Source organism: Cloeon dipterum, chromosome 4, assembly GCF_949628265.1.
Source record: "Cloeon dipterum chromosome 4, ieCloDipt1.1, whole genome shotgun sequence".
Taxonomy (NCBI): Eukaryota; Metazoa; Arthropoda; class Insecta; order Ephemeroptera; family Baetidae; genus Cloeon; species Cloeon dipterum.
In genome coordinates this window covers 24,636,455-24,651,130 of record NC_088789.1, presented here as the reverse complement: position 1 = coordinate 24,651,130, position 14,676 = coordinate 24,636,455, and the positions used below count along the sequence as shown (strand labels likewise).

Below are 14,676 nucleotides of genomic sequence, written 5' to 3'. Positions count from 1 at the left end.
TTCTTCGGAGCAAAATCGAGAAAAATATTGACTAACTAAACGCGCAGTCTTACGAGGAGCTTATTTTGCAACCAAACTGCATGGCCACCCCTTCTTGAATTAGTGGCGAGAAACGACGCGGAATTGATCGCTTGTTAAGTGTTTCTTGGACCGTGACTAAGACCCGCATTCTAAAAATTCACTGCGTTCGGGCCAAGTACCAAAGTACGTGTACGAGCGAAGAACTAATACGGGCAGAGCCTAGATTGCGGGGGCCGGAAATCCCGAAAGCAGCAGCATCAGAGTATTATATAGACAAGAAGTGTATCGCGCTGCTACTAATTCTCCATGCCATTATAAAGTAGCTTAGTCTTGTTGGCAACTTGTCTCGGCCAATGAGCTGGCACCGAGGGGAATGTGTCCCTGCACACAGATTGCCCCACCTCGCGCACCGATTAATCTCTGCTCCATCCAGCCAGCATCCAGCGGTGGTCGCAGTGTAGTCCGTCCAACGACTCGCAGCATTACGCGCAATTAACAAGTTGCGAGAGAACACAATGCAGAGCGAACGACGGCGTTTTTTTTAAGCAGGTGTGGCTTGTCAACCGAGTCCTTGTTCGCTCTAGTTAATGACCTCGATTCACTGCAGCGAAATGTAGGTCAAATTTAGAGAGAGAGAAAAAACACGAGAGAGAGAGAGAGAGAGAGATTAGCCTCAGAGAAAAATTCGTTATTTAGTATTTGTTAAAAATTTCATGCCAATAGCTGGTTTTTTTTAATTTTATTCTTATGTTTTCATTGAAATTTAGTAATTTTCTAGTTTTTAAGATCGGGGTAATTCGCTTAAATTTAAGCGCCTCAGTTTATGTAATCTAGAATCTCGTTTTGATTAAAAATTGGTGGCAGCAGCAACAGAAAAACATTTTGTTAGGACTTTATCCTGTCACACTGACCCTCATTTTACAAAAAATGTAAACACCGGAAGTTTATTTCCTCCATCTTCATATATACTTCATGTCATAAATATCATCAAAGATAAAAAATGTCCAATTAATTAATCTAAATATTACATTCTTGATTCAAATTCCGGTTGTTTGTATTTTAAAGAACAATATGAATTATTTTGTTACTTGCAACAAAACATAATGTTTTAATAGAAAAACATTTTACGCAAAATAAATATTTAAAATAAATATAAAACTTATAATAACTATTTTAATACTATTTATAAATTTATTTTTAATATATAGCTACGAGTTAACTATTGCGCAATTATTTATGGCCACAGTTACATGCCTACGTGGTTGGTAAATCATAATCAATATCGGAAACTCATCATATTTTAAATTACGTCAATCTATTAATGTATGAATAATATTAAAATTGATTTAAATATTATTTGAACGCAGCACCGAGAAATTTATTTAGAAAGTATAATATATATATAAGGTTTAAAGAAAAAAATAAGTAGGCTGATTACTCAGAAATGTACAAATGTTTGGAAGGGATTAAAATATTCAAGAGTTAAAAAATTGATAATCTTATATGAAGGATATTTGCATTGAAACAAAAGCAAAATTAGGATCTAATTAACAAAATTTTAGATGAGAAAACAATTATTCAAATATGCGCGCTTTATTTGCTGTTTAATCGAGAAATGGATCAAATTATATGAAATAATTTCACATCTTTGGAGAGCATTTTGCCAAATTAATTTTCCCACCATTATTTGGAGGAGACTATTTTGACAGTGACTCAATTAAATTGCGCATCGGCTCTCGAGTGCGGCGCAGTTGGGCGTTTTGTTTTAAAAAGACGGAGAGCTGTGAGTGAAGTGTGGTTTCTACGTACTGTGTCGAGTGCGCACGTCCGCGTTCGGCAACGAAGTTAGCAGACTAATTAGCCGCTTCAATTGCTTTTCTGTGTGTTTCAGACAAAGCTGTCGAGTGGGCGTGCTGGACGAGAACTCGCTGTCACTGACCGGAAGCGACGGAGGCGCCAGCGCCGTCTAAGCGCCTCCGCAGACGACCAGATTAAGGCAAATTTTGTCACAACAATCAGAAACGTCCAGCATCACGGTGTTTTTGTTTTCGACCGATTCGCGAAGGACACGCTCAAAATTCCCCTGCAGAAATTGCGAACACCAGTTATGACACGCGCGATTGGCTTTGCCTATTTTTGTCGTTGTTCCATTTTGAAATTGAACAGAGAGATACAAACGGATGAAAGACGAGACGTCTTCGTAGTCGTGTAAAGATATCAAAATGACAGAATTTAAATGTTCAAATTTACGAAAATATTGACGCAGTTACTTGTAGCCGTGGCGTTGGATGATCAAGGAATGGGAGGTGGCGGTGTATAACTAAAGCGTGCGATGTAAAATTTTAATCGATTTTAGTACAAAACTCGTTAAGTTAATCTCGTTGGCGACAACACACTCACAACATAAACACACACACACGAACAGAGGGAGGGCCTGAAACAACCCTTTCCCTGATCTTGCCAATGCCGCTTCGTTTACTTATAATTTGAAACTATAGGGGATGTGTCTGCATGTCTCTGTAGCGCAGCCGTAAACTAATCCACTAAAATAGTCGCCCTCTCGGGCATTAATTCTTCTCTTATTAGAGAAGCGCTGCTGCTGCTTTTCCGTTAATTTGCAATATACACACGATGCTATAAAAAAACACAGAGCAGCGCGCAAGCAATTCCCTTAATTGCTCCATCTGACGAGAAAAAGCACAAACTTGTTGGCCCTGCCTGCTTCTTGTTAGTGTCACCCTGAGATATTGAATCATTGGATAATCAGGAACGCGCGCAGGGAGAGGATTACCGAGCGGAAAGCGGATTTTCTCCTCCGAATGCGCTTTGGGATGGGATTTTTTCGCTCCGACCCGCCTCCTCCTCTCACTCCAACTTGAATTTATACACTATATACATGTATATGTACACACACGAGTGCATGGAAGAAAGAAATATCGCATCCGCAGATCAGCTCGATAGTTTTCTACTTAGGTATCAAACTCAAAACTCACATAGGGTATAAACGTCGTTTTTTTGGTGTCGGAAAACAGTGCTCGGCCGACGCATGAGCTTAAATCGCGCAAACGAATGCTCACTCGGTGTTTCCACAAGAGATTTTATTTGTTCTGCAAGTTTTTAACTTTTATTAGAGCTTCATCCTGGTTTTTGCTGGTTTGTTAGGGTGTCGAAATAACAAAGCTTAAGGCGTAAATTTAATTACCTCTTTCCGGGAAATGAGCGTGAAATCTGGGGAAACGTATTTTTTATCATAAATAAAAAGGAATATCTCGAGTTCAAGAAAATTAAACCCAATACACAAAGACGCCCAATTAATTAGACATCCAGAAAACTTAAAAATTACACTTTTTAATTTTTTAATTTAATTTTTGAATTTTATTTAATTTTTAAATTTATAAAAAAAATCAGATGTGATAAAAAGTGGCTCTCAGTGTGTGCAAAATTCCTAATTTTCAGGATGATTGATTTTGCGAGTAACGCGGGAGGTCAAAGGTTGAAAAAAAAGATGTTTTTGAGTTCAGTTGAAAATTCAGCTATTTAAAATTGCTTGATTAGTTGATTTTTTACCTGCGTAACATGCTGGAGAGCACCCCTATGAGGTCAGAAAAGACCATCCAAAAAGAGAATTTAGAAATTTAACCATGGCATCAAGCATTTTTAGTGACCACTTTGCCGACACCTGACGGGCTCTTTTCCATAATTGGAACTGCCAAGTCAAGAGCTTCAAGATGTTTTACTTGACCCTTCAGGTTGCTCAGGAACGGCCCTGACGATGTGCCCTGCTGAATCTCGTTCTAATTTTTTAGTCAGATTTGACAATTAAAGTGGAATGATACTGGGCAACAATTGAAAATTATTTGCATTCTTGGATGCCATAAACAATTGATCGATAAACAATTTGTTCAACAATTTGCAACAATAAAAGAAGGACCTTCCTACAATGAAAATTCAAATTTTGCCAATTTTCTCCCAAATTTACACTGCTGGAATATATTTTCTTGGCATATTCCGATTCCTCTCGTCGCGATCTGTCCAACGGTGTATGCCACTTATTGGGGAAACTCTTGGTTTTGAAATTAAATCGGATTTCAAGTAAGGAGACAGCCATTATCATTTGAAAAGCACGGTAACTTTCCAGCCAATTTTCTCAAAACATTACAGTGCTTCTTTGGTAAATTTAGGCTTTAACTGAATCCTAAGGGATAAGTTTATGCATTGGCAACAAGCATTTTCCAGGCTTTTGCAATATCATTCCTCTTTACCTTAACAAATTTTTAAATATCAGAATGGTGCTCGAATGAAATTAAAAAATTGCAGACCTTTATCAAATATCTCGTGGAAACGCCCGACTTTGTAATTAAATGATTCGGCGGTGCGTGTGACACGTGATAAACACGATTATTCGGTGGAAAGCTGAGGACGCCGCCTCTTCCTTGTTTCGCAAGCGGGAGATGCTTCATTTTGATGCGCGTGGTTTGTTTTTCTTTTCCTCCGCTCATCAGGCGAGCTAAGGGCTTTCTTTTGCTTTGTATACGCAAGAAGGCAAGTTAATGAGCAAGAATTGTTGTGACATGGCGGCGTGTGCACGCCGCACGGCATGATGAATTGTGTGCGCGTGGGATGCCGAATAAATCACCGCGGGGGCTGCACTCCTCCGATTGGCCGTTTTTCCCCAGGCGCCGCGTGAAAAAGCATTAAAACTCGAGCATAAAACTGCCGATGAAAAACTTTTTTGCCTCTGCCACGCCCTGCCGTCGACGACTTTCAACTCATTAAAAGGAAATAAATAAGTTCTTCTTTCGCGGCTTCTGGTGAAATAATAAAACGAGGGGCGATTGAGTGCTGATTAAAATCGATTCGGAAGTTTCCAGAGTGAGCTGGCTTGTGCTTTTCATTCAGCGGACTTTGACGTTTGAGTTTTTGTTTTCCACCTTATGGTCCAAATAATGAAATCGGTTTTAAAATATAATTGCTAAGTTTCTGGAGTATTAATTTGGGTGGTTTTATCCGTTGAATTACTCTGATTTTGAGTTCAATCCTTTGGCTGTTCATCTGCTCTTATATTTAATTAAATTTTGAGAAAAGGCTGAAAGTTGATAAAAAAAATATATTGCCAAGTGGTTTCCCGGCTGATTTTTGGAATACTTAAAAATGGAACCATCCTATGACTTGAAAAATAATCTGAAAAACAGTATTGTTATATTATAACTTAATACCAGCAGGAAAGCTGATTATCTTGCTAATTACTGTCATTTAAAGTGGAATGATACAGGGCAACAATTGAAATTTATTTGAATTGTTGGATGCCATAAACAATTGATCGATAAACAATTTATCCAACAATTTGCAATAATAAAAAAGGACCTTCCTACAATAAACATTCAAATTTTGCCAATTTTCTCCAAAATTTACAGTGCTTGAACATATTTTCTTGGCATATTCCGATTCCTCTCGTCGAGATCTGTCCAACGGTGTATGCCATTTATTGGGGAAACTCTTGGTTTTGAAATTAAATCGGATTTCAAGTAAGGAGACAGCCATTACCATTTGAAAAGCACGGTTACTTTTCAGCCAATTTTCTCAAAAAATTACAGTGCTTCTTTGGTCAATTTTGGCTTTAACTGAATCCTAAGGGATGATTTTATGCATTGGCAACAAGCATGTTCCAGGCTTTTGCAGTATCATTCCTCTTTAAATTCCTCTTTAGAATGGGAGCTAAACGGAAAAACCTAAACCAGAAACTATATTGTGTAAATTCCGAAAAACATATTTTATTTAGTGATAGTAACTTTTATTAACAGAATTTTCTGGTACTCCAGCAGTGGAATTCGCGTGGTTTCTATTGGGGATAGAGCTCATTGTGTTAGTGTTGGTTTTGGAAACTATTTGGCCTATTTATCCACGCGGAAAAGGACAAAACACATGCATACTTTCATTGGCCTAAACTCTGGAGGAAAGTTATATTATATAATTACGTACCATGCACAAGCCTAGCTGCGATTGTATTGTTTTGAATAGAATGCTGTGTATTTCATTCCAGTCACATTGGTTGCGGCGGAAACTGTCCTAGCGGAAAATGCAGCCGGCCACGCGAGCCGCTACGAATAATTCGAGTGCGAGAACTCTGCTCCTTCAGTACCAATGTGTGGGTGTCTCCCCAAAAGCTCAAATGATATGCAACAAAAGACTTTTGTGTGACGAGGATTCCGACGAATGAAGGCGAAAGAGAACAGTAGTAAGCTCGGCGCCGCACTCTGTGTGCCAACTGAGCGACTTCCTTCCGTTCGGAACACACAGCGAGCGGATTATTAATGAAACGGCAATTACAGTTGTGCAACTGAGAGGTAATTTATTTTTAAATTGTCCATTATGTAACCGATGTAGAGCCACAAAAGCGGTCTCTCGCAAGCGTATTGTTCGTTTGCAGGCGCCATACCGCCACCACCATTGCGCGCGCGGGCACAACAGTTGCATTCAATTATACCACTTCTCATTGTGACGCGCAATTCAATTTTGATGGATCCACTATGCCGTTCAGATGAGCCACCAGCGGGTCAGCCCGCTCGTTTTTTCAATGTATGCACATACAGAAACGGTCGAAATTGTCATTGCGCTACTCGCCTGTCCATTCGCCAAAATCGGTTTTATTGGCTTTAGATAGAGTGGCTAAGTTAACTCCAAAAATCGAGTATTGAATTCCGTTTTTTATTTATTTCAATCCTTGTTTTAAAACATTTCAAATTATTTTCTCGTGCTCTGAAGTCATCCAGAAACACCAAGAAAACGGATGATTTTTTTATTACAAATAAATTGAGACTTATAGCCGCTTTAATTGTTTAGATATTGGTATTAAAATCGATATCTCAATTAAACAACGAACAAAAACAGTGTTTGCGTCATTTTATAGATATAAATGCCAACGAAGAAAAAATCAATTTATTATGTAATCCAGATTGGGAATTTTAGACGTATTATAGAACAATTTTAGACGGCTTTAAATTAAAATTTAAAAATTTTTAGACAGTTTTTGAGGCAATCTTGACAGTTTTCTTCGAGAATTTTTACCAAAAACGTTACATTTTCAAGGTGTTTGCAATTCTTTTAACATGTTTTCACTTCTTTAATGAGCTTTCAGATCAAATTCAGGTGAACTTGAATGCTTTTTGACGGAACTAAATCAAAATCAATAACCTTTCGTGGCGTAAAGCTCTTAAGAAGTTATGGCAAAACATCATTGTTAAATACCTTTTGTGCATAGAAACTTCCCTGAAGGCTTCTCAACAAAACAAAAATTATACCTATGTTCCAAGAAAAAATAAAATGAACACGTGAATATCGCAACGAAAGCTAAGCAAACGACTAACATGATCAAATCTAAGTTTAAAAAAGATTTTGATTCAGCAAAAATCCACAGGAAATTCAAATTTTTGACACATTCGCAGAAAAACACTGTCTCTTTTTCATCTTTAGGCGTTTGTCTGGCTTCAAAAGCGAGTTAGACAATTTTTGATAGTTTTAGGCAATTCAAGAGTGGCAGAGATCGGTTTGAAACTAGTGTGGTTCGTGCTTGTATAAAAAAGTAAACAGTTCCACAGAAAAATAGATGTGTGTCTAAAATTCCCAACTTTTTACATCAGGCTAAAAATAATGAAACGGTCTGTGTCATATCACTTTTACAAAAGTCCGGGTAATTTAGCCACCCTATCAGATGCGCCGTTTCTGTTGACCAATGAGCTATAAAATGGGAGAGAAGCCACATCATTGTTTATCTCATCTGCACTGGCTTTTCAAAATGCGGGCCCGTCTGTGCATTGTATATTCACGCTAATAAACGAACGCTGCGCGCTTCAATTCTGTGCTATCGAAGTTCCAGCTTAACTGAAAATCCATAACCACACAGTATAATTCTGCCTGTCTGTCCGCCGTGTTCTTGTTTGCTGTTCTTCTCTCTTCACATATCGCCCCTTGAAGGAGAATTTTTCGAATGGATGCGAGTTATTTGCAGACGCGGGCGTGAATGTGTTGTTTGATGGAGGTACGAATAATAAATTCTCGCTCTCTACGATTGTGTGTCAAACTCTGTTTGTATTGAGACACTTTTAGATGAACGGGCGAAATTATCCATTATGTCGCATGAGTCAAAGGCAGCCAACCACATAATCAAAAGTAAGGCACGATTAAAACCTAAATCGAACAAGTTAAAACGCGTAAATAAGCTTCACTCGAGAGCAGTTTACACATTAAAATGCTGAGCAACCCAACGAGAGAGACTGACACACTTAATATCGCGAGAATCTAAAGAAAGAAGAAGTAAAATCGATGGTCACTTAAAACAGATTAAAAAAAAATAACACCCGCAGAAACACCGGAGGGAAAAGCTTATTTGCTCTGCTTTTGGCTCATTTGGTTGTGCTCACTGTGATTTTGTACTTATAGATGCTAACAAGGGTAATAAATGAGTGGTGCGTGTCCCAAACTACTTCGACTAGGACATAATTAAGTCATTAAATCCATTAACGGGGCAGCGGAGCGGCGTCTCGACCTTGCAAGCCGCCGAGCGCGTTAATTGTATCAAGAACACACAATTTCACTCTGTAAAGGAAAGTGCTGAATGCTCGAGACGCGCCACCGCCAACCGGTAATTAAATTTAAACATAAGAATTCATTGTTATACTTTAATGTTTATGACTGTTTGATGTTACGTGAAATAAAATAACAGACACACACGTGATGGTGTTAAACGATAACCTGCAGAAATATTCGCTGTTGTATTAACTACACTCACAGACACAAAAGAACCATTTAAACAGAGAAATAAGGTGGACCATGAAGTGTTGTACGAAGTTTGAAATTTATTATTATATTTCATGAAGGATAATAAATTATAAATACTATCACATGCATTGATTTTTGCTCCAATAAATAAAAGTACTAATCTACAATGCAGCAATGTCACACTCTTTTATTTCTGTCTCCTCAAAGCCACAATTTACTGCCGAGACAATTCCGAGTCGTCCTCCCGCGGGATTAATGCTCTGCCAGACACCTGCAACCTCCTTTTTTTGTCCCGTTTTAATCTTCACAGCTGGTTTCATTGCTATTACTTCTATTCGGATGGTTATTTAACTATTCCAGTGAATTAATATAAAAAAATATTGCATTTTCAAAGAGTTTGATTTCTTTAACATGGTTTTTGATCATATTTAGATGGTTTCACTGGCAAAATTAAATGTTTTGACGAAAAGAAATCAAAATCGAGTACATATTTTGCGCGTCATAAGCTCATTAATCAAGTCATATGAAAAATTCTCCTAAGAGGAGCAAACATTAAAATCTTCACTACTGCACTTAATTTGAAAAATTAATTATTGCTGGCAGACTTAGCTTTAGCCGCTTGTTGTCGATTGGATCATAATATTAAAAAAATATTAACGAAATCTTGATGGAAAAAAGAAGAATTACATATATTGTATAATATATGATTTTATTTCTTTAAAAAATATGTTTTAGGAAAATAGGTGAAGTTTACAATTTTTTGTGCACTAGTGTTGAAAATTTCTACTCTGATGAGATTAATTTTGATTTTTAATTGGAAGACAGCATTCGCCTCTTGATTAGCGTATAAATAAAAAAGCTTATTTTATCAAACTGCAACCTGGGAAAATGCCAAGCTCTTTCCTAATTTAAAATAGTTTTTTAATTTTTTTTTAGAGCTTTTCTTTAAAATAATTACATGCATTTCGGTTTTTGCTCCAATAAATACAATACTAATTGAAAATTTACTCGATCTTTTATTTATTTATTTCTTCTCCAAGCTACAATTCATCGCCGAGACCACTCCAATTCTTCCTGCCGCGGGAGAAATTCCCGGTCGGACACCTGCTGCGACCTCTTGTTTTAATATGCCCAACTTTTTGCCGGCCAAGCTGAAAATGACGAGCCTAAAATACCAAATAACAAAGACCATTATTTGCAAGAGGGCTCTAACAAACACGCGTGGCGTGCATCTTGCGCGGCTAATTATGAGACGATGACGACAACGAAAAGGCTGCTTTATTCATGCCTGCTTGCTTGTTACCAACAAAATGAGAATAATGCACGAGAGAGAGCGAGCGAGCGAAAGTGAACTTGCGCCGGCTGCCAGCGTGCCGCGCGCGGCTGGCTGTTCTTTTGTTGGAAAGCAGGCAGCTCAGCAATTCAACTTGCTTCGTGTAATTGAATTAAATTCTCCACTTTAACCATCGTGCTCTCCGGCGCTGAAAATTGCATTTTTAAGCACACACACACACACACAAGGCAGCATGAAATTCGGGAGAGGGAGCAAATTAGTGAAATTCGAGGCTAATTTGTAGCGTTATTGGACCTTAAACAAAATTTTCTCAAGAAATATAACGACTCACGTGAAATTTTTCAAAAGAATCATTGAATTTTTTACTAATGAGTTTTTCTGCAGAATTGAAGAAAAAAAATTCAGCCCTGATTGCTACAGTTAAACAAAAGGCATTTTTAATGGGCATTTCGCCAGATCAACTGTTTCATTTGGCTTTACGTTCTGATTGGCTTTATATCCAGGAGAGATCTTAAGGAGCCTCTTTTACTGCCTGACCGTCAAATCCAGCGAATAATATCGGAACGGCCAGCAGCCGCAGTTTCGCTCGTGCTTCTCTCTCTCTCTCTCTGCCTCACCCTCTTCGGGACGCGGGAATAATGGAGAAGTTTGACATTGTTTTACTGCTCGCTGAAGCGGCAGCCGGGAGCAGTTGAATTTTGCAAGGGCCAGTCTCACACGCGCGCACCGGCCGCCATTCAACAGTCTCCAGGCGGATCCTGTGCTGTTTCACGGCCCATAAATGATTTACAGAGCGATATTGACCACCAGTTCGTCGCTCCAATAAAAAGCAGCAGTCGCCGCTCGTCCAATGCGCGCGCCCTATATATATCCGATTGCTGGCAATAAAAACAAAAACACCGGGCGTGCTCATTTTCCGACTTCCAACTTCGCCAGCTGAGCCGATATGGACTATCGCACATAAATAACTCGCGGACAACACGGCACACACATGCTGTCGCTTTCTAACCAAGGTTGATCATTTTCAAAACCTAAAATGAAAAACTACATGTGTGGAAATGTCTATTTCGTGCTATTTTAATTTTTTCAGGTTTACCTGTTAATTATTGATGTATTGAGAGTTATCGTATATAATTCATAGGCCGCAGTATTTAGAAAAAAGCGAACAAATGACAGGTATATGCTTCTAAGCAATTTAATTTCTTGTTATGTTCTCAACAGTTTATTTAAAAATAATAATATTATATATTGTTGCTTATAGAAATATGAAAAAATCAAATCATTTATCAACAAATAATATAATTATTTTACTTATCAAAACGCAACTTGAAATAAATATATATGAAAATAAAGTTTCAAAAATTTAATAATTTAAAGTGGAATGATACTTGGGCAACAATTGAAAATTATTTAGATTGTTGGATGCCATAAACAATTGGTCGATTAACAATTTGCAATAATAAAAAATTGACCTTCCTACAATAAAAAATCAAATTTTGCCATTTTTCTCCAAAATTTACAGTGCTTGAACATACTTTCTTGGCATGTTTCGATTCCTCTCGACGAGATCTGTCTAACGGTGTATGCCACTTATTGGGGAAACTCTTGGTTTTGAAATTAAATCGGATTTCAAGTAAGAAGACAGCCCTTTCCATTTTGAAAAGCACGGTAACTTTCCAGCCAATTTTCTCGAAAAATTACAGTGCTTCCTAGGTCAATATAGGCTTTAACTGGACGAGTTTATGTATTGGCAACAAGCATTTTACAGGCTTCTGCACTATCATTTCTCTTTAATGTAAAATGATGATTTGAACTAATACAATAATTTTTTTAAACAAGTATGTTAAAGTTTTTTATTTAATTATGATTTTACTTTAAACTAATGAAATTGAACACACCCTTCAGCTTGCCTAAAGAACAAGAAGTCCTCTCAACTATTTTACCTTCTAGAAAAATGGCCCAAAATTCAAATTATTTCTATGAACAAAGGCTTCCGTTGAGTCTGTCTTTAAGATCTCCTGTTTTAATGGTACAAGATAAACAATAAAATGATCCGTAATAAACCAAAAAAATTTGAATCTAAAATTTCGATTTTGGTCATAAGTAGAATTTATTCGATTTGAAGACAAATTTTTAAAACAAAAATAAGCCTCTTCTTAAAAAATATGTTGACTTTTAATTGCCATCGGTCTAAAAAATAATTAAGAAAAGAACTAGTCAATCCATATAAAATTTTCCTTTTCCATGACAAAGAGGATTACCAAAGTGTTCAAAACAATCACTTTAAAAATTACGCCGTTGAATTCATCCCATCTAATTCATAAAATTTTCTGCAGTACGATTTCAGGCTGTATGGAGATGGAGTTGATCAAGACGTCTGCTTGCGCTACGCACCTTGCTTCATTCTCGCGTCAATCAACTTAAACTGGTCCAGCAGAGAGCGAACGAGAGGAGGGCATAAAGCAGCGGAGGAGCAGGCCCGGCCGGCGGTAGCGAAAAATCCATACCAGGGGCGCGAAATTCATTGGCACCCGCTCGCTGCATTCTATTAGAGGTGAGGAAACGCGCGGCAAGCATGCGAGCCAGCCAGCTCCATAAATCTCGCCGCCGGAATCTGTTGCATGCGTGAAAGAGAGAACCAAAAAATCGAAACCGCACTCGCTTCGGTGTGTTGGTGCTTTTTCCTCCTACTTTCTTCTTCTCTTCCCTTCTTTTTTTCGCGTTCGCGTTCGATCGAGATTCAGCTGGCGGCAAGAGCAACGAGAGCGAGCGCGGATGCTCGTAAAAAATTTAATCTTTGTTAACACCACGCACACACACAAACGCCAAGCAGGTCTCTCTGCTATTTTTTTTTTCGCGCCGCGCCTACCCATTTGTTTCGCCGGTGGATGCAATAATGAATCTGTCAATAAAACGTGCACGCGGCGCAAAAAGTGGAATAAACCAATAAGGGCAGTGAAATATTGCCACCATTCGTCAAAGAGACGCTTCTACACACAAAGTCTATTGAATGAGACGGCCGCGACGTAAAATTTCAATTTTATGTGGGTGGGATCACGTCGAGCCGCGAGTGCAGCGAGCGGATGTGTTCATTTCGATGTGAGCGACGTGGAGGGAGGGTAGAGAGAGTGCTTTCGAGGGAAGAGAATGCCACGAAGAAGCATTTTTTACAAGGATATTGATTTTTAATTACGAATAAACCTCTAAAAATGAACAAAGATTTTTTTGGCATTAAATAAAAAATTGGCAAGGTTATTTTCACCTAGTTAATTAAAAATGGTCCCCCCTAATGAATTCAGTTGCAAAGACGTTGAAAATTACGTACAATGTCATGAAATTAGGTCAAACTAATAACAATTTATTTACACACTTTAAAAATCCTGCAATGTCTGATTAATAAAAATTGTAGAAGGCTTTGAACACTACAAACTTTCCAGACACCTGAAAATATAATTAAACAGTTTTAATTCAGCGAAGAATATGTCACAACATTGAAATTCAATTTTTGTAACCACCAATAAATATAAATAAATTAGCACCACCTAAATTTTGTTTTCCTGCAAAAAACCTATAGGAAAACCTCCCCCGCTAATTGAAGCAGAATTAAAAATCTGAGAAATCCGCTAGTGCCTTTCTTTTATGTTTTTCTCAAAGAAATTTGAAATGCACGTAGAATGTGCGAAATTTCCTTGGTAATAAAACGAGTTCTGCCGGGCGCGAGAGTCAAAGGGCCTGACTTTACGCGTTTTAATTAGTTTCCCCCTTCTTTGAGCGTCACCGCGCGTTGCTCTTTAGGACGGAGTGCAGGGCAGCAGTGGTTCCGCGCTAATTAAGTAGGTAAAAAATTAATGACACGCCTGGGAGCGTTACTCTACTCGCCCGGAAAGAAATTCGATCTTTCCCGTAACACTTTCCCGCGCAAAAGTCCTCCCACGCATGATATCAAGCGCTATGCTCTTTGTTGGAGAGAGAGAAACAAAATGCTCGATTAAGACTTATTCTTCTTTGCTGGAGGAGGTTTTGAATTATGCTAAAACTTAGGTTAATTGGTTTAAAAAAAAACTATTTTTGTGTGTAAATTAAAATTAATAAAATACGTAAATTATTAAATACAATTTTTTTTAAATAGTTTATTTTTATTTATTTTTCACAACTTTTCAACAAATAAATTAAACAATTTTGGTGGCTAAAGCATTTTGAAAGTGCAGTGATAAATTTGGATTCCCTTTTTGTGATTTCAAACAGTAAATATGAACAACAATTTTTTATAAATAGATTTGTTGGGAGTTAAAGTTTGTTTGAAACAGAATTTCATTGATTTTGGTATGGCAGTAGCTACGTAATTTTAGCAATTTTAATTCGTGTCTATAGTATGGAGCAAACATCATATTGTTATGTAGAGCAACACAACATACGACTAGTTCAGCATAATGTTTTTCTTGTTTAGTATAAATGAAAATTTGTTCAAATACCCAATTAAAATTAATGTAGTCTAAAAAAAAAATACTTTACATCGAATTCATTCAAATTCTATTTATTTGACGTTCAGTAAGGAAGTACACTAAGCAAAGATTACAAAATATGTT

The 14,676-nt window shown here is 37.5% G+C and overlaps 1 protein-coding gene across 1 annotated transcript in view; it reads left to right on the top strand.

The window, feature by feature from the left end:
* LOC135942607 (KH domain-containing, RNA-binding, signal transduction-associated protein 2-like) overlaps positions 1–8,971 on the top strand; it is a 161,965-nt gene extending 152,994 nt beyond the window's left edge. The window contains exon 7 of the mRNA XM_065488803.1: positions 1,913–8,971. Within this exon, the coding sequence (XP_065344875.1) occupies positions 1,913–1,991 (79 nt within the window). The 3' untranslated portion in view covers positions 1,992–8,971. The remainder of the gene's footprint in view (positions 1–1,912) is intronic.
* Positions 8,972–14,676: the final 5,705 nt, after the last annotated feature.